Source organism: Phyllostomus hastatus, unplaced genomic scaffold (assembly GCF_019186645.2).
Source record: "Phyllostomus hastatus isolate PE091 unplaced genomic scaffold, TTU_PhHast_1.1 phas_scaffold_1066, whole genome shotgun sequence".
NCBI classification, from domain to species: Eukaryota; Metazoa; Chordata; class Mammalia; order Chiroptera; family Phyllostomidae; genus Phyllostomus; species Phyllostomus hastatus.
The window spans coordinates 6,831,596-6,855,651 of NW_025334004.1; the positions used below are offsets into that span (position 1 = coordinate 6,831,596).

Here is a 24,056-nt window from a genome sequence, read left to right on the forward strand (position 1 = left end):
TTCCCTCTTTAAAAATCAACAAATATTTTTTAAAAAGAAAAAGAGCCTTGCCTGCTGTGGCTCAGTGGATTGAGTGCCAACATGCAAATTAAAGGGCTGCTGGTTCGATCTCCAGTCAGGGCACATGCCTGGGTTGCGGGCCATGTTCCCAGTAGGGGGTGTGGAAGAGGCAACCACATATTGATGTTTCTCTCCCTCTCTTTCTTGCTCCCTTCCCTTCTCTAAAAAAATTAAATAAACAAAAATCTTTTAAAAAATAAAATAAAATAATAAAAAATAAAAAGAAACATGAGTCAATCAGAAAAGTAAGAGTAGTGGCTAGATATTCAATGATAACTTTGGGGGTAAGTTAGTGGCTGTGTTTTGTTTTAAGAGTCCTTTGAAATATATACTGAAATAATATGATTCCTAGGATTTGGTTCAGAGTAATTCAGTGGAAGATGAGGGAAGAGGGGAAAGTATAGATAAAATAATATTGGCCACGAACTGATAATTATTGAAATTGGATAATGGATGTCTGGGGGATTTATGATTCTAGTCTCTCTGCTTTTGTATATGGTTGAAATTTTACATGATAAAAAGTTTTAAAATGTTTGCTAATTTTAAGTATAGTACTAGGGAATAAAATATAATATTTAAAAGCAACATGAATTTTTCAGAATGTTTATAAGTGATTAATTAATTATAAATTGTTTAATGTTTTCCTAAATAACTCATACTTGCTAGTCCTTAAAGGTAAGTTTGAGGTACTTTATGGACAGTACTTGAACTATTAATGCAAAAATCTATAATTAATGTGTTCCACAGTTAAGGTTATTCTCGATTTGTCCATTTGAAAAATATGGGCCCAGGCCTTCCTTTAGATGTTGACAAAAGAGCAACCAGCTTTGTATTCTTGTGGTGTTTACACTACACAGAAAGAGAGAAACAAACAAATTAATACTTATACATAAAGTGATTAAAAGTGATTAATCACATTATACATAATGTGATTAAAATAATACTAGGGTAACCAGGGTGGGTTTTCCTGCTGTCCAGCTTCACCCCAGGGACTTTCCCTCCATCATCACTATGGTCCTCTAGTAGAGGGAGATGGCAAAGATCTCATCGTTTGTATTAAGGGGCCTTATGCATGTCTTGGGCTGTTGACAACAGGAGTGTGTACATTGGGCAATTTAGGTGGAAACTCAGAGCATAGGGCTGAATATTAGAGCTGCATAGGTAGTAATCAGTGGAGAGCCAGTTTCTTTGGCCCTTCTCACAGGCTAACTCTCTGCCAGATCCTCTCCTGGGTCTCCCTTCCTTTAATCTTTTTTAATTTTAATTTTTGCAATGGCCCCTGACCTCCATTGGCTTCTTCCTCCTACATCACTTTCTCTCCATCCAATGTCCCAGCCAGGGGTTTTTCAACTAGAGATTGAAAGTTGTGGAGGGAGGTCATCTGCTTCTTCTGTCACTGACTTGTCTTGGGCTTTTCTCAGAGTTTTCCTTTAAGAAACTGGTTTGAAAGTTACAGAGGCTAAATATTTTTCTCTTTGCATTCCTGCTATAAGAACCCTAATTCTCCTGGATACCTTTAGTGTCTAGGAGAGGTCTTAAAGTGTGGCAAAGAAGGAAAAACATGAAAAGTAAAATTTCAACATCTTTTGCTATGTGGAAAAATAAGTAAATGGGGTTTATGAGAGCATTTGGGGGCTACTTCAGAGAGAGTTGTTGGGGAAACTCACTCTGAGGAAGTAACATTTGAGTTGTGACTTGAAGGGTAAGAAGGAGACAGAGCAGGTGAGGGAAAGACTCTGGAGAGTGGAAACATCCGTCACAAAGGGCTGGGACAGGAGAGATCCTGGCATATTCTAGGATCTGACAAGGCCAGAGAACATCTTCTTTCCCTTTCTCTCCCAAATAACCTTTGCTACAGAGACTCTATTAATACAGTAAAAATAGTAACCAAAATTTGGATTTGGGGAAACTATCCTTAAGCATTTTGGTGTTTTGTTTTGTTTTTACAAGTTTACGAACCATTCATGAACTGTGTTTTTCCTCAGTTTATAAGCACATGCAGACATCCTTACTGTTTGTTGTCTTTGGCATTCACAGCCATAGACATACAGAAACAGAACCTAACATGATTCTGGCAATTATGAAAATAGATAGCTAGGGACTTCCAGCTAAGATGGAGGCATAGGTAGACATACTGTGCCTCCTTGCACAACCAAAAGAAGGACAATAACAAATTTAAAAACAAAAGACAAACAGAACTGAAACAAAATCAAACTGTATGGAATTCTGACAACCAAGCAGTTAAAGAAGAAATTCATCCAGACAGGTAGGAGGGGCAGAGATGGGCAGCCTGGTAGAGAGGACTCACAGCAAGGTGGCGGCTGGTGACAGGGCAGCAGTCCCACATTCATGTGCAGATAAACTGGGAGGAACAACTGGGGAGCAAGACAGACCAAGAAGTCCAGGGTTCCAGTGTGGGGAAATAAAGCCTCAAAACCTCTAATTGAAAAAACCTGTGAGGGTTGAGATGGCAGGGGAAAAACTCCCAGCTTCACAGGAGAGTTTATTGGAGAGACCCACAGGGTCCTGGAACATACACACCCACCTGGGAATCAGCACCAGAAGGGCCCAGTTTGATTGTGGGTAGCGGGGGAAGTGACTGAAAACCGACAGAAAGCAGAGTAAGCAACACTGTTTCCTCTTGGACCCCTCCCCCACATATAGTGACACAACTAGTGATGTGGTTGCCCCGCCCTGGGGAACACCTAAGGCTCCGCCCAGTACTACATAACAGATGCGCCCAGACAAAGAAATATGGCCCAAGTGAAAGAATAGATCAAAGCTCCAGAAAACAAGCTCAGCTATGAGGAAAGAGACAACCTATCTGATGCAAAGTTCAAAACACTGGTAATTGGGATACTCACAGAAATGGTTGAGTAATGATCACAAAATAGAGGAGAAAATGAAGGCTATGAAAAGTGAAATAAAAGAAAATATACAGGGACCCAACAGTGATGGGAAGGAAACTGGGACTCAAATCAATGGTTTGGAGCAGAAGGAAGAAATAAACATTCAACCACAACAGAATGAAGAAACAAGAATTTAAAAAAAAAATGAGGAGAGGCTTAGGAACCTCTGGGACAACTTTAAATTTTCCAATATTCCAAATCATAGGGGTGCCAGAAGGAATAGAGGAAGAGCAAGAAATTGAAAACTTATTTGAAAAAATAATGAATGAGAACTTCTCCAATCTGGTGAGAAAATAGACTTTCAGGAAGTCCAGGAAGTGCAGAGTCCCAAAGAAGTTAGACCCAAAGAAGTACACACCAAGGCACATCATTATTACATTACCCAAGTCTAAAGATAAGGAGAGAATCTTAAAAGCAGCAAGAGAAAAGAAGAGAGTTCCCTACAAAGGAATGCCCATAGGACTATCAGCTGATTTCTCAAAAGAAACCTCACAGGCAAGAAGGGTCTAGAAAGAAGTATTCCAAGTCATCAAAGTCAAGGGCCTACATCCAAGATTACTCTATCCATCAAAACTCTCATTTAGAATGGAAGGGCAGATAAAGTGCTTCCCAGGTAAGGCCAAGTTAAAGGAGTTCATCATCACCCAGCCCTTGTTATATGAAATGTTAAAGGGACTTATCTAACAAAAAGAACATAAAAAATATGAACAGTAAAATGACAGCAAACTCATAGCTATTAACAACCAAACCTAAAACAAAAGCAAACTGAGCAAACAACTAGAACAGGAACAGAATCACAGAAATGGAGATCACATGGAGGATTATCAGCAGGGGAGTGGGAGGAGGAGAGAGGGGGGAAGGTACATGCCGGGGTCTAGCCTCAGCTGCGGGTAGTAGGGTCCCCGAAGGAGGAATGGGAGGAATGGCTCGGGCGAAACAAGACACCGGGTGAGGTGCCAGAGGACAGCCAAGCTCTCTAGACCTAACTGACTCACCGAGAAAAATCAATCTTTATTTTTATAGGGAAGGTTATATAATACATAATATGATTATTAAAACAAAAATGGTTACCATAGAAATAATTTCTAAAAACACAGAAGGTTTTATAGATCAATCATGTTAAACAAAGAAATAACTGAAAAGTACAGGAAGTCCCACAGATCAACCATATTAAACAAAGGTTATTTTGACTAAGAGGGTCATTAATCAGATAGCCAATGAAGCCATACGAGCACAAACTTTCAAATGCTGGTTATAATTAAATATCTACTGAGTTTCTATAGATTGGTCTAAATCAAAGGGGTACAAGGAGTGATTTAAAAATTAGTTATTGTTTATAGAAATTAGATTATCTAAATTAGATAAATGATTTTTTACCTAGATCTATTAACTATATATCTAGGGGGGACCATATTATGTTTCCATGTACTAAGATTATTATATTTAAATTAAAACTCCTTCCTTCTCTATTAACCTGGTCCCAACAATAACCGCTCCTGCCCAGGTCATGGAAAAGGCAGTGGTTCTAATAAATCTTGAGCTTTTGAATGGTGACTCCTTAAACATTCCTAGCAACGGCCTCCTCCAGTGTTCCGGCAGCTACTCTGCCCATAGTTTAAATCTATCCTTAACTTTCCAGGTGGGGGGAGCGGGCAACATTAGGATTATTAGGGGCCCCCAGTTAGTGGTCAGCAAGTCACTTCACACAGAACCAGAGGCATCATGCAAGGTCCCTTGCTGTAAAGCACAGGCGTCCAAAAATCCCACCACCTGATGTTAATAGGGACAGGCATATGGGAAGAGATAGACAGTAGACCCGGCCACAGCCGCTTCTGCTGTGTGTCTCACCCGACCCCGACTGTGTCAAAGGTCAGCTGTTGGTCGGCTCCCGATAGGTACAGAGAATAAGGAGCATAAATGGTAGGTAGAAAATAGGCAGGGGGAGGTTAAGAATAGTATAGGAAATGTAGAAACCAAAGAACTTATGTATACTCACGGACATGATTTAAATGGGCGGTGGGGGGGGGGGATGTGGGTGGGAAAGGGTGTACAGGGTGGAGGGGAATAAAGGGGAGAAATGGGACAACTGTAATAGCATAATCAATAAAATATAATGTAAAAAAATAGGTAGCTAAAGTTAAATACTCCTCAACTATCGACTAAAGAATTGCATAGATGTTCAAGAGCCTTAAAAGATCATACAAATGAAAGTGTTTATGAAGAATTTTTAGGATTTCAAAGAATGTTTAAGCTATGTTAAATAAAATTTCAAGATGTAAAACTACATATTTAAATATGATTTCAATTGTTAAAATATAAATAATTAGAAAGAAAAGAAGTACATCAAAATATTAATAGTAGTGACTAGTTAGTAGAATTCTATTATTTACAGATAGGAATTCCAGAAAGAACAGAAAAAAAATGAAGCATTCACTGAATAATTCAAATATATTTCCCAGAACTGAAGGAAATGAGTTGCCAGACTGAAGATCTCACCAAATGCTTAGCCCAGTGCATGAAAACACATGCACCCCAAGGTATATTATTGCAGAAATTCAGCACGCTGAAGGCAAAGAGTAGATTGTTTAAAGTTCCAGAGAGGAAAAAAAGAGGCCACATGTAAATAGTCAGACGTTAGAGTGGCTTTGGACATTTCAGCAGCAGCAGAGCCTGAAATACAGTCTTCAAAATTCTGGCACAAAGATGCTCTGCCTTAATGTGACAGACAAGCAGGAGCCTTCCCAGGGCTACCTGCATTGGCACAGTAGGCATCTCAGGCTCTCCCTACATGTTTTTCTCCCTGTGCAACCTCCGGACCTTTGCACACCCCAGAGTGTGAGTGTGTGATGTGGGGGATCTATAATAGCAATCAAAGTTGAAGTTTCCAGGTGGAAGAGGAACTTGGGGCCACATTTAATATAATTTAAATAAAATAATGTGATATTTCTTACATCACCCAAGATTACAGTTGCAAAATCATATCTGCTGTAATGCTTATTAGTCAGGATAAGTTTCAGAAAATGACATAAAAATCAAGTCATTGTGAGCTGGTAGAATAAGTGCTAAATTCTTTGGATTAATAATAATTTCCAAAGGTTTCAGATAGAAAGTCCAATATAGTAGCAAACATTTGCCATCTTTCAATGAATCATCAAAATGCCTAGCTACCTGCTTGGAAGGAAGTACAGGGAGAATGAAACACAAATTTATATTTCAATAAAATGTGATTCTGCACTAGGATAGTAGGATGCCTATTAAAATGCTTTTCTTGGTTGTCAAGGTAAAAATAAAGTTCTGTGAAATGACCAGAAGCACTTCCCTCCACCCCCCAAGGATTTAAAGAGTTTATTTTTTAACAGCAGTTTTGGATAGGTACAGAGATAGACTGTATACTCTCTGCACTCACACTTTCATAGCCTCCCCCACCATCATACCCCACAACAGAGGTGGTACGTTTAATATACTTGATGAACCTATATTAAAACATCATTACTACTCAAAATCCAAGTACATGTTAGGGTTCACTCTTTGTGATATATATTATATGAGTATGGGCAAATGTATAATTACATGCATCCACCATTGTATAGTAGTATACAGAGTGTTTTCACTGCCCTAAAAGTCCTCTGTGCTCTGCTTATTCATCCCTCCTTTATCTTTAGTCCCTGGCAACCACTGATCTTTTTACTGCTATAGTTTTGCCTTTTCAGAATGTCATGTAGTTGTAATAATATATTATGTAGCCTTCTCAGATTGGCTTATTACTAAAAAATAGTAATACATATTTAAATTTTCTCCATGTCTTTTCATGGCTTGATGACTCATTTTTTACTAGTGCTGAATAATATTCAATTTTCTGGATGTGCCACAGTTTATTTACCCATTCACGTACAGCAAGGACATCTTAATAGCTTTTAAGTTTTGGCAATTATGACTAAACCTGCTATAAACATCTAGGCATACTTTTTTGTGTGGGTATAAGTATTCAACTCCTTTAGGTATATACCAAGAAATGTAATTGCTAGAGTACATTGTAAGAGTATAGTTTTATAAGAAACTGCTAAACTCTCTTGCAAGGTGGTTGTGCCATTTTGCATTTCCATCAAGGAATCAGAGTTCCTATGGCTCCACACCCTGACAACATTTGGTGTTGTCAGTGTTTCAGATTTTGGACATTTTAATAGGTGTGTAGTGGTATCTCACTGTTTTAATTTGCAGCTCCCTGATGACATATGATGTGGAGCATTTTTTCATATCCTTACTTGCCATCTGCATATCTTTTTTGGTGAGGTGGCTGTTAAGGTCTTTGACTTATTTTTAATTGGTTATTTGTTTTCTTATTGCTGAGTTTTAAATGTTCTTTGTATATTTTGGATAACAGTCCTTTATCAGATATGTCTTTTATAAATATTTTCTCTGAGTTGATAGCTTGTCTTTTCATTCTCTTGACAGTGTCTTTCACAGAGCAGAAACTTCTGATTTTAATAAAGTCTAGCTTATCAATTATTTCTTTTATGGATCATTTTGTATTCGATGTTGGATCTAAAGTCATCACCAAATCCAAAATCACCTCGATTTTCACATATATTATTATCATTTAGGAGTTTTATAGTGTTGCATTTTGTATTTACATCTGTGATCAATTTCAAGTTAGTTTTTGTGAAGTGTGTTAAAGTCTGTGGCCAGAGTCAATTTTTTACTGGAAGCACTTTTAAAAATTTTTCTTTTTTTCTGTTTTCTCTAAATTTTTATTTATTAATTTTAGAGGTGTGTTGGTAGGGGGATAGACTTTGTTGTTGCACTTAATTATGCATTTGTTGGTTGATTCTTGTATGTGCCCTGACCAGGAATTGGACTCACCTTGGATTGACGTGCTAACCAACTGAGTACCTGGCCAGGGTTAGAGGCACTTTTGTATTTAAAATTAATCATTGCAAAAGTGTGTGTTTTTCAAAAATATATCATAAATCACATTGAAGTATTTTTAATCAGACATAATTCACATGCTATAAAATTTGTCATTTTAAATTTCAGAACATTTTAATTACCCGGAAAGAAACCCCATCAGCAGTAACCCCTTTTGTCCCCAGACCATAGCAACCACTAATATACCTTCTGTCTCTATGGATTTTCCTATTCTGAACATTTTATTTTATTTTTTAAAAGATTTTATTTATTTGTTTTTAGAGAAAGGGAGGGAGAAAGAGGAGAGAAACATCAATGTGTGGTTGCCTCTCATGTGTCCCAAACTGGGGACCTAGCCTGTAACCCAGGCATATGCCCTGACAGGGAATTGAACCAGCAGCCCTTTGGTTTGCAGGCCGGCGCTCAGTCCACTTAGCCACACTGGCCAGGGCCCTATTCTGAACATTTTAAACTACAGGTGGCAAACACAAGGTCCGTAGGCCAAATCCAGCCTTACACCTTGTTTTATTGACCCGACACCTGGTTTCTACCCGGTGGCAGCATGGAGCTCCTTGCCCCTAGTTAAGGAGTAAGTTATATTTATACAGTCCTAAAATTACAATCAGCCCTTTGAAAGCAACCGAGAGGCTGATGTGGTCCCTGGTGAAAATTAGTTTTGTTACCGAACAACAAGGAGGCCAAGGGGGCTGAAGGCAGGCTGAGGGCAATATACTATTACCGAAAGGAACCCCACAGGTTCGCTATGTCCACCGCCAGAGGAAAGACGTCTCTCAATGTCAGAGATTCATGAAAAGGAAAGGAAATGTTTATTTAATGTTATGCAGACTTAAAGTAGTGACCTAATGTCTTCATCAAAATCCCAAAGTCCCTTAAAACATCCACAAACACACACAGTCCTTCCTTCCCCCCGCTTTGCCCAGTCTGGGGTACCGTATCTCAGGAAAAGAAATAGAAGTCCGTGGCTCAGGCAGCCCCTTGGTTCTTCCCAGTAATCCGTCTCTGCTGGTAGGCCTCCCTCGGTTCCCAGCACCATCAGCTGTGTCGCCGGGATCTCTGCTAAAGCTGGGTGTGGTTCCCCCTACTAAGGTTGCGGGGGTCCCCACTCTGGCAAAGCCGAATGGTCCTCTCGGCACAATGCCTGCTGGAGTCCCCACTCAGCCAAAACCACGTGGTTCTCCCTCCTATGGCTGCTGTGTCTGGGTTTAAATCCCCACACCAATCCTTCTCTGCGGCCCCATTTCCGACTCCTCCCACAATTGGCTACACTTGCCAGCACTCTCATATCCTTCCAGCTTTACTGGGCCGCCATCATGAGTCTGGGCAGGCGTGGCCCCATGTCATGGAGCCAATCATCTCCAAACTCCCACGCAGGCGCTGTAACTCAGGGAACCTGCCCCCCAGTTACATCTTGGTGGGAACGTTACTTCCATTCCCCTGGCTTAGAACATGGTCATAGCTATTTAACATATCTATGCAACCAGTTAAAGGTTATAGATATGTTAAATGACCACACCCGAGGTTAGCTGCAAAGCTGTTGCTATGCAAAACAGCTCTCAATGGCCCTGCTCCATTCGTCCCTTCCCCCAACTCACACGGGGTGGGGTGGGGTGAGGGCATCCTAATATTTCCTGGACACCTTGAGCTCTGGATCCCATTCCAAATCCCTATTTGGGCCCCTGCCTTGGCTGCACCCTGTTACAGTTTGACACCCCTGTTTTAAACAAATAGAATCATACAATATGTGTGGTCTTTTGTTTCTGGCTTCTTTCAGTTGGCATAATCTTTTGAAGGTTTATCCATGTTGTAGCATGTATCCTTACTTCTTTCCTTTTTATTGTAGAATAGTAAGTATTTAATTGCTTAGATCTATCACACTTTTTTTTAATCCATTTATCAGTTGATGAACATGTGGACTATTTGAACTTTTTGGCTATTTTAAGTAAGGAAGTAAACCAAGAGAGAACACACAGATGAGATCCAGAAAACATGCTATCCAATCCAGGAAATAGGCAAAGGTAGTTCCTGGGATGAAAATTAAGAGAAACCCTAGAATGGCACCTGGGCCACAGGCCTAGAGAGTGAGCTGTCTAATTAGAATTTACTTGAAACTGATAGATTTCTGATGTCATTGAATCAGTGCAAAAGTTGACCAAGAGGCTACTGGAAGCTGTAGGGAAAATTGGGAAAAGTACAGGGAAAGCTAATAAAATAAAAATGAGCAGTTATTAATTTTAGGGAGACAAAAAGTAAAAAAGGAAACAATCTCACTAGACTGAAAACTCAGCTATGAGTAGGCATAATAACTTAAATACAGATTTTTGATTTAACAAAAATTATACTATTGGTTGTATGAGAAGGGAAAGCAGAGGGAATGGTAAAGTTTGAAAACTAAATCCACATCTTCCATAATCACTAAAAAAGTCTGAAATTGTTTAATCAAAAGGTAACAGTACATATAAATTCCTTGCAAGAATGGAAATCTGTAAATGCTGAAAAAAAAACAAAACCCAGGTAAAATGAGGTGAAAGTAGTTTTTGGAGTGCAGGTCTGGAGGAACTGGGGCTGGATAAGGCAGGGAAATACAGCATTTGGGGGCATTATAAACCCTTTAGAACTATCTAACTTTTAAAACTATGTTTTTGTTTTACTTTAAGGAAAATAAAAACCAATTAAAAATAATTTGTACAAGAAATAATACACTCTCGAAAGAGAAACACCAGATCAAGCATACACAGTGAGTGATGTTGTATTGGTAGAATCCAGATTACTATTCTAGGATTACTAAAAATAATTTCTAACCATGGGCAGACTTTTAAGAGAGAAGTGTTGATAAGCTTGACTAGTTTGAGCTCTAATGGGACAGTATAAAATAACATATCAGAGATAGCTACCTGCACACAGTGTAACAAAATGTTTACAAATGCCCGTAAAACCCTGGCCATCTCCATTAAATTTAGTCCTGAGGGCAGACACTATAATGTGTCCTCTCTTCACTGCCCGACGCATAGTAAGCACTCAATAAGGGTATGATGAAGTGGGTACAGGTGCACTGAAAACTTGAAAAAAATTAGGTGAGGGAGATAGCAGTTAACAGCCTGGGATTTGAAATCAGAAAGAATTCGGAGTTCCTTTCCTGTCACTTATTAGCTGTATCAGTACAGACAATATACTTACTTGACCTGTATTTTAATAAGATAATGGGAAATAATAGTTCCTACTTCAGAGAGTTGTTCTGAAGATTAAATGAGATGATGCACATAGAGCCTTTCATAAAATCTGATACACAGTAGCCCTAGATAAATGTTAGCTATAACTCTTACCAAATGAAGACTCTTGAATTTCTTTCATCAACCTCTAATAACTGTTCGTGTAAATATTGTTTAGATAGTTATTTTTTAATTGTACTTTTATATTATTTTTTTTTGTGGAATGGGCAGAAAAGAAGAAAAGGACACAATAAACCAATAGTTATGAATGAGAAAGAAAAGGAGAAGAAATTAACATTTTGGCCTACTATGTGCCAGATAATTTATATATATTGTCTCCCATTTTACAGATAAGGAAATCAAGGTTGAGAGAGGTTAAATAATACCTTTCAGGTACTGATATATTATTTACTTAGTGATTACTTTATGTAAGGCTCTGTTCAAGACACCAGGAAAACAACATTGAACAAGATAATCAGGTCCCCCTGAGGCCGGAGACAGCATAGGAAGAACTCTGAGGCTGTGCTATGGTTACTAGCCAGGGTTTAGCATCCTGGTTGCCAGGAAATGCCTTTTATCACTTAGGTAGAATGAATAGCAAACCAAGGCAGGGAGGAGGAGGGAGACATGTCTCACCCAGTAACTCAGCAGTCCTGAGCATAGTTAGATAATATTGCCAGGTGTTCCAACATCACAAGAAACACTATGTTAGCAAGGAAGGAGGGAAGTTCCTGAAATTCTATGTAGCATTTCTGCTATCTGGGAAAGAAGGCCTTGAAACTGTGCTTTCATCCCAAGGTCTGAATGCAGGAGAGGGTCCAACCCAAAGAAAAAGTCCATAAAACACTTTGGTTAACTGTCTACCTCTGATCACTGTCTCTTTTATGAGGGAGTCCCTAGTGCTTGCAGAAAGAACCCATAAATAACTTTGGGTAACTGCCCCAACTTAAATTAACTGCCTCCTGTCACATATATGTTTTACAGTAAGATGAGCAAATGTGGTCTGGAGCAAGATAAGGATTTGGGCTAACAGACCCCCACACATACCCAAGTTTAGGTAGTCACGACCTCCCTGGGAAAGCTGGCACCACATTTACCAGTCAATCAATATGTAACGTTAAAAAAAATATGTAACTTTTTTACTCCCATCCTGCCAACTATATACGTCCTCAGAACAAAGGACTGCTCTCTTGGCTCTTGGCTCCCTGGCCACCTGGCCTCAGGCCACCTGGGGGCTTGCTACCCCAGCCTTCAGCCATCCTTACTTTTGCCACCCTTCCTTGACCTGAACTTATGCCTTTCACCCCCCACCCCCCAACCTTGGCTAGGCATGTTCTCTCCATGGAAATGAATCACTAATAAATCGCTAACAGATGTGCTGATCTGTAATTCTTTACATGCATTGGTAAGAAGAACCAGATATCCCCTGTCAACACTCCCCAAAACTTACATTCTAATAAGGTAGAGAGACAATACGCACTGTAATTACAGATTGTAGTGTTATGAAGAAGAAAATAATCAGAGTTGTGAAACAAAATTATAGGAGAAATATGCTTTAGGCAGGGTGGTTAGAAAAGACCTTTTAAAAAATTATTTATTTATTTTTAGAGAGGGGAAGGGAGAGAGAAAGAGAGGGAGAGAATCATCAATGTGTGGTTGCCTCTCATGCACCCACTGCTGGGGACCTGGACCACAACCCAGGCATGTGCTCTGATGGGGAACGAAACCAATGACCCTTTGGTTCACAGGCTGTGTTCAATCCACTGGAGCCACACCAGCCAGGGATAGAGAAGACCTTTTTAAAGACAAATTTGAGCTGACATCTGAGGGATAAGGATAGGTGGGTAATCCATGCAGAGGGCACAGCAAATACAAAGGTCTGCCTTCAGGAAAGAGCTTAAAAGCTCCAGAGAATGGTAGTAAGCTATGTGGACAGTAGCCGGAGTTGATGTTGATGTAGGCAAAGGCAAAAGAGGGCCTTACATGACATGGTAAGAAGTTTGGCCCTGGCTGGCGTAGCTCAGTGGATTGAGCGTGGGCTGGGAACCAAAGTGTCCCAGGTTCGATTCCCAGCCAGGGTACATTCCTGGGTTGCAGGCCATAACCCCCAGCAACCGCACATTGATCTCTCTTTCTCCCACTCCCTCCCTTCCCTCCCTAAAAATAAATAAATAAAATATTAAAAAAAATAAAGTGACCTTACAAAAATAATTTTAAAAAAAGTTTGGATTTTATTCTTAATACAATGAGAGGCTACTGCAAGGTTAAAAAGTAGATGAAGGGCACGATCGCTTTTGTTGTTATTTTTAAAAAGATCCTTCCATTTGCTGAGTGAATGCAGTGGGGAGAGAAGAAAAGAGGAAGCAGGGAGACTACAATATTAAGGAAGTTAAGAACAGTTGTTTAGGGAAGAGAGAAAGAAGACTTGAACTAGAGTGGTCAGCAGATGTGATAAAACCAACAGGATTACACTGGACGAGGAAAACAATAGTCTAGTTAGCGCCATTTGTCTGGATGAGAAAGATGAGGATAGAGGTAAGGGGGATAAAGAATTTCGCTTTGGTCAGCAGATGTGATAAAACCAACAGGATTACACTGGACGAGGAAAACAAGTCTAGTTAGCGCCATTTGTCTGGATGAGAAAGATGAGGATAGAGGTAAGGGGGATAAAGAATTTCGCTTCGGATAGTTCCATTTTTGAGATGCCAGTGAGCCTTCTAAGAGATGTCAGTAGGTATCTGACTTTGCAGAATCTCCATTGACCAGCGATGGAGGTTTTAGACGTAGATGCTTTCTTGGGGGAATAAGGAGCTTTCCACTGCATCTGGTCATTAGGAAGCTAAAATGACGCCTAGACGGCTGTGGGGTAAAGGTAGCCCAAAAGCGCAGCTTCCCGAGCTGACTATGGCAAAGGCCCATAATTCAGTATTTCCCGGGCTGGGACACACAGCAAAAAACGTGGAAGGAATCCAAGCATTGCCAACAAGCCCCTAATACGCCTACGGAAAGTCGGAGTCACTGAGCGTGGGCGGGACCCAGAGAGTGCTGCCTGCTGGGATTTGTAGGCTGACCCTGGAGGACGTTTTCGCAACTTCCTCTAGACGCCCACTGGACGTTGCGGCAGATACTTGAAGGGAAGCACCCCCTGATTCTGCATCAGTTACTGCAAAAATATCGTCCCAATGGGCAAGTCTAATCTTCACTTCATGCTTGGAATTCTTTGGCAATGGCGACTACAGTTAAAGGATAGATTCAGAGTCCTAAAAATGACATGCAGTGTCCCTTTCATCACGAGTTGGTACCCGTTGTAGCCTTACCTTTTAACATTTCCTAATTATTTTTCCAGACTAGACGGGAAGCTTCCTCCGAGATAGGGACTCGCTTCGGATCTCTCTCCTCTGTGCTTCCTCTTACAATTCTTCAATAGTAATTATAATCATGGCCAGTCTTCCTGAGCGCTTAACTGTATGTTCTAACCTATTTTACCCGCACTAGCTCATTCTCACAAAAGCCCTCTGAAATGGTTGCTATTACTTTCATTGTGAGGACATTTTAGTTTAGGGACGTTATGTAATTTAAGAAATACCGCGTTGAAGTACGACACTGTTTCACTGTTCACGCCTGCGTGTCTCCCAATGGACTACAAGTTCTAGCGGAGCACCTACTATCAGCTTTTTACTTTCCCGCAGGCTACGCCCCAAGGGCGGGGCTCTGGAAATACTCCGCGTCCCATCGTGCCTTGCGTGCCCGCGCTGCAATTGGCCAGGCTACAGGGCTCCTTTTTCAAATTGAGGCGCCGAGACGTTGTTCCGTTTCTGGGCGTCCGGTGGAGGCGAGGTTGGTGATTTGACGGCTCCGCTGGTGCGGGACGGAAGACGCGTCCAGTCAGAGCCCCTCCCTAGTGGAGAGCGGGGACTCCGAGCTGCTTGCGTTGGTGTCCCTCTCCAAGCCGGTACCCGGCAGGGGAGGAGGTCGTCCCAGGCTTTGTTTTGTCGGAGGGTTCCGTCATGGCGTCCCAGCCTAATTCCTCCTCGAAGAAGAAAGAGGAGAAGGGGAAGAACATCCAGGTGGTGGTGAGATGCAGGTAGGGCGAGGATGGTGGGATTCGAAGTGCCTTTCTTTACTGCTGTGCTCACTCTTTTGTGGTCGGAGAGGAATTTTAATTTCTAAGGGGACCAAATCTTTCTGTTTCATAGTCCCCCGCAGTCTATTGGATGAAATTACCCCATGTTCCTGTGAGGAGTAAATTAGTGTTTTGTTTTGTTTTTTTCATGAAAAGGGATATGTTGGGGCGCAAAAAATAATTTTTTCTTCCACCTTCTAAATTCTTTTAACTGGGCTAATAAATTAATGTGAGGCAGATTAGCAAGAGAGAATGTCCACAATTTATTATGGATGTACATTCAGAGGTGCCATAAGAACATGAGACCTCAATACGCATTGGGCATTTACGGTTTGATATGTCGTTTTGGACAAAGGAGAAGTGGGGCAGGGGTCTGGGGTTTCAAAGAAAGTAGGAAATTTACAGGTTCGGGAAAAAGCAAATTCTTGCTAAACCACCCACAAACAATGGTACACAAAAGGAAGTTCAAAAACAGGCTTTGCTGGGTTTCTCTCTGCCACATTTATAATAGTTGTATATTATAGTGCTAAGGTGATGCTCCCTTCGTTTAAGCATATTTTTGTATCTGAATTCGTTTGAGCAGGTAAGGAGGAGGGTCAAAGTTTCTGTGTCATTTGTTTCTTAACAACTAGCCTAAAATCAAAATCCCAAAAGATGTATTTTAGGGTTGCAAAACTTTGGTGCCCTCAGAGATTTGTGTCAGAGGCTTTAGTTTAAACTGCTATATTCAGATGGAGAATGTGATCACTGTTCTTTAGTGAAAAGTGCATCCTGTTTTGAAAGTAATTCAACAATGATTTAGGTGTTGCTTTTATATGCCACTCCTTGCAGTTTGCTAGTTTGGAAAATAAGACTGCGTACCCACTTTTCAGATGGTTTGGCACTTACATTGTGATTGCCATCCTCTCCACCCCTACAAACGTAATCAATCATCTGTTTATTCTAGATGCAATGTTTTCTTAATTCCTACTAGAAGTAAACATCAATGTATGTAAGGTTTAAAAATTAAGTTATAATACAGTGACTTTAAAAGATCAGAGAGACCACCTAAGCCAATATAGACATCTGGTTGTGCTACAACTTAGTCTCCCCTATGCCAGAGGAGACAGCTTTTTCCCGGTGGGTGCAGGTGTTCAATTCTCCCCTGATGGATTTCCAAATAACTTCTCAGTTTTAAAACTAGCTGGTACAGGAAGAACATACTTGTTGTTCAAACTGTTGCTTAATTAGAGATTGATTTATTTAGCTTTTTAGAGGCCCTCCACAGTTTTCTGGTGAATGTGTGTTTTGTGTGTCTCTTTGTTGCTGTTGTTTTAAAAACTACCAACTATCAGCAAATTTTCTGTAAATCCAAAAATATTCTAAAATTAAAATATCATTTTAAAAATGTGCCAATGAACTTTCCTAGGTTATTGTTTAATCAGTTTTGGTGACTTAACCGTACATATCAAAGGTAATAGCTAGCTTTTTAAACTAGGTGCCAGAGAGGAAATTAGACGGGTAACCTTATATCTAGCTAATTACCAGTTGCATTCTAGGGCTTCTGTTAATAATTGCTTATTTGAAGGTTTTAAAAAAATCAACAGTTTAGGCCTGGCTGGCATAGCTCAGTGGATTGAGCGTGGGCTGCGAACCAAAGTGTCACAGGTTTGATTCCCAGCCAGGTTAGCCATGACTTCCAGCAACCGCACATTGATGTTTCTCTCTCTCTCTCTCCCCCTTCCCTCTCTAAAAATAAATAAATAAAATCTTTTAAAAAAATCAAGTTTTACAAATGCAAATTCTTAGATTATTTTGATCAGTTAATAAACCTAGGCAGTATTACATTCTTGTGTGGTTTTATTTTCTTTCTTTCTTTTTTTTTTTTTTTGACAAAATATGTCAGGCCCATAAAAAGTTATAAAGAACCATGTAACAGACATCTGTACATGCATCACCCAGATTAGAAACAGAACAGTCATTATACCTGGAGCCCCAGTGTTTCCTCCCTAATTCCCAACCTTCTCCCCAACCCCAGCAGTTAAATATTACCCTGAACTTCATGTTTATTATCTCCATAAATTTCACGCTTAAGCTTAGAAGGAATTTTTTACTTAAAAAAATTTTATTTATTTATTTTTAGAGAGGAGAAAGGAGGAAGAAAGGGAGAGAAACAGCGCTTGTCCCAGTCATGTCCCCACTGGGGACCTGGCCAGCAACCCAGGCATGTTCCCTGACTGGGAATTGAACTGGCGAGCTTTTGGTTTACAGGCAGGCACTCAATTCACTGAGCCATACAACCAGGGCTTTTATTTTATCACTACTGAAAAGTGCTTAGGTTGTGTGGTATAAAGAGAAGTTTTTTCATATTAGCCAGGCTTTTTTGTTTGTGTGGTTTTGTTTTCAAATAGTCTTTGTAATGCAAACATGTTCTATCATTAGTAAATAAACAATTTAAGAGGTTCTCAGGGTGATCAGATCTTTGCTGTGAAGGGCCTAGATAGTAAATATTTTAGGCTTTTCAGACCACATAGTCTCTGTCACCTACTCTTTTTCTTTTTCAGTTAAAATTTTTTTAAAAATTGATTTTAGAAAGAGAGAAGAAAGAAGGGAAGGATGGAGGGAGAGAGAGAGAAACATTGATTTGTTGTTTATTATTCATTGGTTGATTCTTTTATGTGTCTTCACCGGGGATCCAACCCACAACCTTAGCATATGGGGACAGCACTCTAACCAACTTGGCCAGGGCTAATTTTTTTTTCCAGCTTTCAATTTTTAATTCTCACAGTTTATTATAGCCCGACTTCATTACTTCATTACAGTGAATACAATCTTTAGGATGTTCTTTTCTTGTACAGTAACATTTGAAGAGAAGTTTTTATTCTACTAGTACATAGCTCAAGATAAAGGTATAACTAGAACTGAGAAACTGAAATGTTTTAATCAGGATATTGCTTTGATACAAAGATACACATATACACAAAACACCCCTCCCTTTTGTATACTCTACAGCTGGGGTGTCCGACCTTCTGGCACCTCTGGGCCACACTGGAAGAAGAGTTGTCTTGGGCCACACATAAAATAATTGCGACATGTAATCACAAAAAAAAATCTCATAACGTGTTAAGTAAATTTGCGGTTTTGTGTTGGGCTGCATTCATGAGCATCCTGAGCCACGCATGACCCATGGGCTGCAGGTTGGACACCCCTGCTACAGGTTGGCACAAACCCTATGAAGAACATAATACAGAGGTTTTAGGATTTGTTATTTTTTTTGACATTTTAATTTAAACAGGTGCTTAGGCAATGTAGGTATTAACATATCTGAATTACTCATATTTTAAAGTATATAATTATTTTTTTAATGACCTAGATCAACCTCCGTTAAACAGTAACCCCATATGATGCCAGTTACCAAATAGAAAACAAAATGTGAATCTGTATTAAATCAGCAGAGGATATTATAGAGAAAGGACAACTTGGAAAATAAAGACTTCAGAGTCATTTTTCCAAGTTAAGAACATTTTAGTTATTAGTAGTGGTTACAAATAAGCTGAAGGTAAATCTCTTTGAGGAGCTGCTTATAATTTACTTGAAAAGAGACTATTGAAAAGAGACTATTTCACTATTTCACTATACTATGATGCAAGTTTTTTTGTTGTTGTTTTTAATAATTCTCACTTGAGGACATTTTGTTTTCATTGCTATTATAGAGAGGGAAAGAGAGGTATTGATGGGTTTCCTCACCTATGTACCCGGACCAGGGATGGAACCCACAACCTAGGCATGTGCCCTGACTGGAAATCAAACTACAACCTATTGTTTACTGATTTAACCAACTAAGCCACAACGTCCAGAACTGATCCAAGTGTTTTTTATTAACCTTGAAAGGTTTTCTGAAGTTGGTATCTTATCAGCAAAGCATTATTCCTGGCATATTCCTCATAGTAGGACATGAGGTCCATGGTGCTGTTGAAACCTTGATTCTTTCACTGGAGGCTTCTAATCAAAACTGCTTCCCAGTTCTTCCCTGGGCTATGTTGTGTGTGCTTGCTGATTTGCTAGACATCTTTTACTTGAAATCAGTAAGACATTGTGTGACCCAATGTTTGAGGTTTTAAGTGGTGGAATGAATCTGCCAGTGTACTGCTTCTACCACCTTCAGACACCCAGTATCTGAATTTTTTTTTTTAGATTTTATTTATCTACTGATGTGCGAGAGAAGCATCAGTCAGTTACCTCTCATGCTCCCAACCCTGGATGTCCCTGACCTGGAATCCAGGAATGCAGGATGACACCCAACCCACTGAGCCACACCAGTCAGGGCTGATATATATAGATATATAAAATATAGCTATATATATATTTTAAATAACCTTTAAAATTGCCAAATTATTCTTTGACAAGATAAAGGCTAGATTTGTCCCACAGGTTGAAAGATATTATAAACCCCTACATGATATAGCTACTAGCTATCTTTCTGATTTCCTGCCTAACTCCCCTGCCCTGTCCTCCCCCTTCACACACACACATTTTAAAAACACATCTACCACCCAAGTGGGTTGACTCCCTTGGTTGGAGTGTGGTCCGTACACCAAAAGGTCTCCAGTTTGATCCGAGGTCAGAGCACATACCTAGGTTTCTGGTTTGATCGCCATCGAAGGGCATAAAAGAGGCAACTGATCGCTGTTTCTCTCTCATTTCTATTTTCTCTCACCATCCCCTTCTTCTTTATTTGAAATCAGTAAATATATCCTCGGGTGAGGATTAAAAAACTAAACAAAACACATGTACCATACTCTACTTTGGGGCCTTTGCAATTTCTCTGCCTGGAAAGCTTTTTCTACTGGAATAGTTAGTTACATGGCTGGCTCTCTTATTTTGCTTAAATATCACCTTTATCAGAGAAACCTTCCCTGGTCACTCTAAGATAACAATAGCAACCACCCATCTTCCCCATTCATCACTTCCTATCCCCTGGTCTGCTATTTTCATTTCGAATTTATCAGCACCAAATATATTTACTTGTTTGTTTGATTGTCATCTCTTCCTGATACCCCTACACACACATTAGGATAAAAACTTCCTGAGAGTGAGAACTTGGATGTTTTGGATTTTTTTCCTGATACTTGGTTATGATCCCTGCTGTATCCCAAGTGCCTAGAAAAGTGTCTGTCACATTATATGTGTTTGATGAATGTTTATGGGATGAATGAATAATTTTAGCATAGGACAGGACTTTCTTCCCCCTCTTTTCAAAAAAATTTTCAGTTACAGTTGACATTTAGTATTATACTAGTTTTAGGTGTACAGCATAGTGGTAAGACTTTTATATAACTTATGAAGCATCCCCCCCCCCCATAAGTCTAGTACCCATACATAGTTATTATAATATTATTGACATATATTTATTATGCTGATCTCTACATCTCCATGACTATTTTACAACAGCCAGTTTGTACTTATTAATCCCTTCACCGTTTTCACACAGTGCCCCAATCTCCCTCCCCTCTGGCAACCATCAGTTTGTTCTCTGTGAGTTAGTTGAATCTGTTCTGTTTGTTTGTTTATTTTGTTTTTTAGATTCCACATGTAGGTAAAATCATGGTATTTGTCTTTGTCTGACCTAAGGACTTTTTAAATTTTTAAAATTTGTTTATGTGAGAGAGACGTTGGTTTGTTGTTCCACTTACATGCGCATTTATTGGTTACTTCATATATGTGCCTTGACCTGAGATCCAACTCACAACCTTGGCTATCAGGACAGTGTTCTAACCAATTGAGCTATTTGGCCAGGGCTTAAGGACTTTTTGAAACAATCTGCAATCTTCTGTCTCTCACCATTTTGGTTGTTTGAATTTGAATATAACTCGAGTGAAACCAAGAAATGGATGGGTTTGTTAGTGTCATCAATAGAAACCTTGCAATTTTCTTTTAAAGATTTATTTGTGTATTTATTTTTAGACAGTGGGGAAGGGAAGGACAGAGAGGGAGAGAAACATCAGTGTGTGTTTGCCTCTCGCACACCGCCAAATGGGAGGACCTGGCTTCCAACCCAGGCTTGTGCCCTGATGGGAAATCGAGCCATTGACCCCTTGCTTTGTAGGCTGGCATGCAATTCACTGAGACACACCAGCCAGGGCACTCTACTTTATATTCTTGGCCTTCCTTAGTATAAGTTGGTTTTTACTTAGTTTTGTTGAACTTCTAATAATGTATGCTGTCAATTATGTGCATTGTTTACATTTCAGTACATTTGGCAGGTGACAGCATTACCAGATATTACCTGAGAGTTGCTGAGTTATATTTCCTTGGACCACAAATTTGATCTTCTGACCAGTCAAAAATGTGCTGGGGAGTGGGGCATGTCAGAGTAAGTTGAGGTGTTCTTCTTAAAGTAAATAGCAACTCAGCTTGTCTAGTGATGAGGAGAGAGATAATTTTCTATTTGGCACATCCTTCCTTAATACTTGGTATTCTTTGGGAAAAATGAACTCCGGTCAGGAGTATATCTCTCCTTTTGGCTCAGATGTATGTTAAGTACTGTATATAAATAAACCTATGGATGCTACTCTGTGGACCATGGTTTTTTGTTTTTTGTTTTTAAAGCTTTCCCATCATTCCCCTTATGGTGACATTTGTTAAACTGTGTAGTTTGACAGATATTTGAGTGCCTACTAGACGCTAAGCATAGTAGCAGGCACTGGGAAAACAGTAAGCTAAACAGGATTTCTTTCCCTACATTGCTGGTTGGTTGGTACTATAATGACTGGCAACATTACTAGCACCATTTTAAAATGAGGACACAGTCACAAAGTGCCACATTAGCACTCACACTGCATGAGAGTCCTCCCTGTACTGAAATGAAATGCCTACGGAGGAATTTAGCTTACAGGATTAGTTCCTCAGGAATTCTTTGACATTACTCATGCCTCCTCCACCAGACTGTTCCAATCAGGACCACATTAAATCTTTACTGTATGTTCCTAACAGTATCCTTTGCATACTCTTTCTAAACATCACCTCTTGTATAATCCTGTTTTGTCACTGTTTGCTACTAGACCTCACAGTGCTGTGAGGACAAACTGAGTTAACACATATAAAGCACTTAGAATAGTGAGTACCTGGGACATAGTAAGTATTCTACGTATTTGTCATTATTTGTATCTTTTTATTCTGTTCCACTTATCCACTGGCAGGTTCATATTTTGAGCACAAATTTGGCATATTCTTTCTCCTACATCATACACTAACATGGTAAGATTCCAAGAACATGGAAATAGAATTCTGAAAAATAAGTTTGGCATCTTTTGCAAGTTAATTCTGTTAGCATCTACTCCAAGAAATTGTCAGAATTGTAATGTTTTACATATCCTTGAAAATTCAAAAAACTAGTAATATTTCTGGGCATTGAAACACTTAAAAAGCAGTATCATTTAGTCCCTATCTTTAATAGTGCAGGCAAAATGTCGCATTATTTTTGTCTCAGATAATGTCATCAGTAATGTCATAAGTATGTGTTCTTGAATAACATCATGTATTTCTTTTTATAGACCATTTAATTTGGCAGAGCGGAAAGCATGCGCCCACTCTGTAGTAGAATGTGATCATGTACGAAAAGAAGTTAGTGTACGAACTGGAGGACTGGCTGACAAGAGCTCAAGGAAAACATATACTTTTGATATGGTACTTACTTCTTAAAATGCTGCTACTTCTCTGTTACTCACTAATGCAAAGGTATCCTAGTATACATACTTGCTCTAGGTTCTAGTGTACAGTGACAAATTTCAGTTGACTCTGAATTGTCAATGGTTTCTAGAGGGCTGAATGAGTTATTTAAAAAAAATTTTTATTTATTTTTAGAGAGAGGGGAAGGGAGGGAGAAAGAGGGAGCGAAACATCTGTGTGAGAGAGAAACATCAGTTGGTTGCTTCTTGTTTGTGCCCCCACTGGGGACCTAACCTGCAACCCAGGCATGTGCCCTGACTGGGGAATCGAACTAGAGACTTTGCACTTTGTGGGATGACACCCAACCAACCAAGCCAACCAGTCAGGGCTGAATGAGTTAATATATTAAAAATAAAATTATTAAAGTGGGTAATTTTTAAAATGTTTTTCTTGAAAAAATGCTTTGATTTTTTTTTTTTTCATAGGTTTTTGGAGCATCTACTAAACAAATAGATGTCTATCGAAGTGTTGTTTGTCCAATTCTGGATGAAGTTATTATGGGCTATAACTGCACTATTTTTGCGTGAGTGGATTTTTTTCAAATTGATGAAAAGTTTTAATAATGTATGTGTTCATTTCTTATTCAACATTTTTGTTAATCCTGACAGATACGGCCAAACTGGCACTGGAAAAACCTTTACAATGGAAGGTGAAAGGTCACCTAATGAAGAATATACTTGGGAGGAGGTATTTGTTGATTATAACAGACTTTTGTATCTGAAGTGGCTGAAATTTAACTGAATAAAACTTGGCTGAAGGACTTTGTCTTGAAATAGAGAAGAGTACCCATGTTAATAACAGCAGGAATTTATGATGAACTACTACTATAGTAAAATTAGTATATATGGTATGGCTTCTGTTTAAGAAATATATAGTCCCATTGGGAGAGACTGGGCCAGTCCATATGGTACAGTTAAGTGATAAGAGAGGGGTCTGTCTGGGACAGAATAGGTGGAGAAGAATATTGTGGAATGTGAGTGGGGTTTAGAGGGGAAGACTTTGCAAGGAGGGAATGAATCTCAAAGTTAACGTAGCAAGGGGCAGTATCATGGTTGGTATGATTACCATGAGCCTGCAAGAAATTAAGGCCACTGCATTGTTGAACATAGTAGGGAACAAATAGTA

General features: G+C 39.5%; 1 protein-coding gene across 3 annotated transcripts in view; it reads left to right on the forward strand.

The window, feature by feature from the left end:
• Window positions 1–14,905: 14,905 nt before the first annotated feature.
• KIF11 (kinesin family member 11) overlaps window positions 14,906–24,056 on the forward strand; it is a 53,614-nt gene continuing 44,463 nt past the window's right edge. For 2 of the 3 annotated variants that reach the window (XM_045854566.1, XM_045854568.1), the window contains exons 1-4: window positions 14,906–15,185; window positions 22,757–22,889; window positions 23,357–23,454; window positions 23,540–23,618. In XM_045854566.1, the coding sequence (XP_045710522.1) occupies window positions 15,109–15,185; window positions 22,757–22,889; window positions 23,357–23,454; window positions 23,540–23,618 (387 nt within the window). In that variant the 5' untranslated portion in view covers window positions 14,906–15,108. Of the gene's footprint in view, window positions 15,186–21,451; window positions 21,577–22,756; window positions 22,890–23,356; window positions 23,455–23,539; window positions 23,619–24,056 lie in introns of those variants that run through there. The other variant, XM_045854567.1, reaches the window with a different exon arrangement.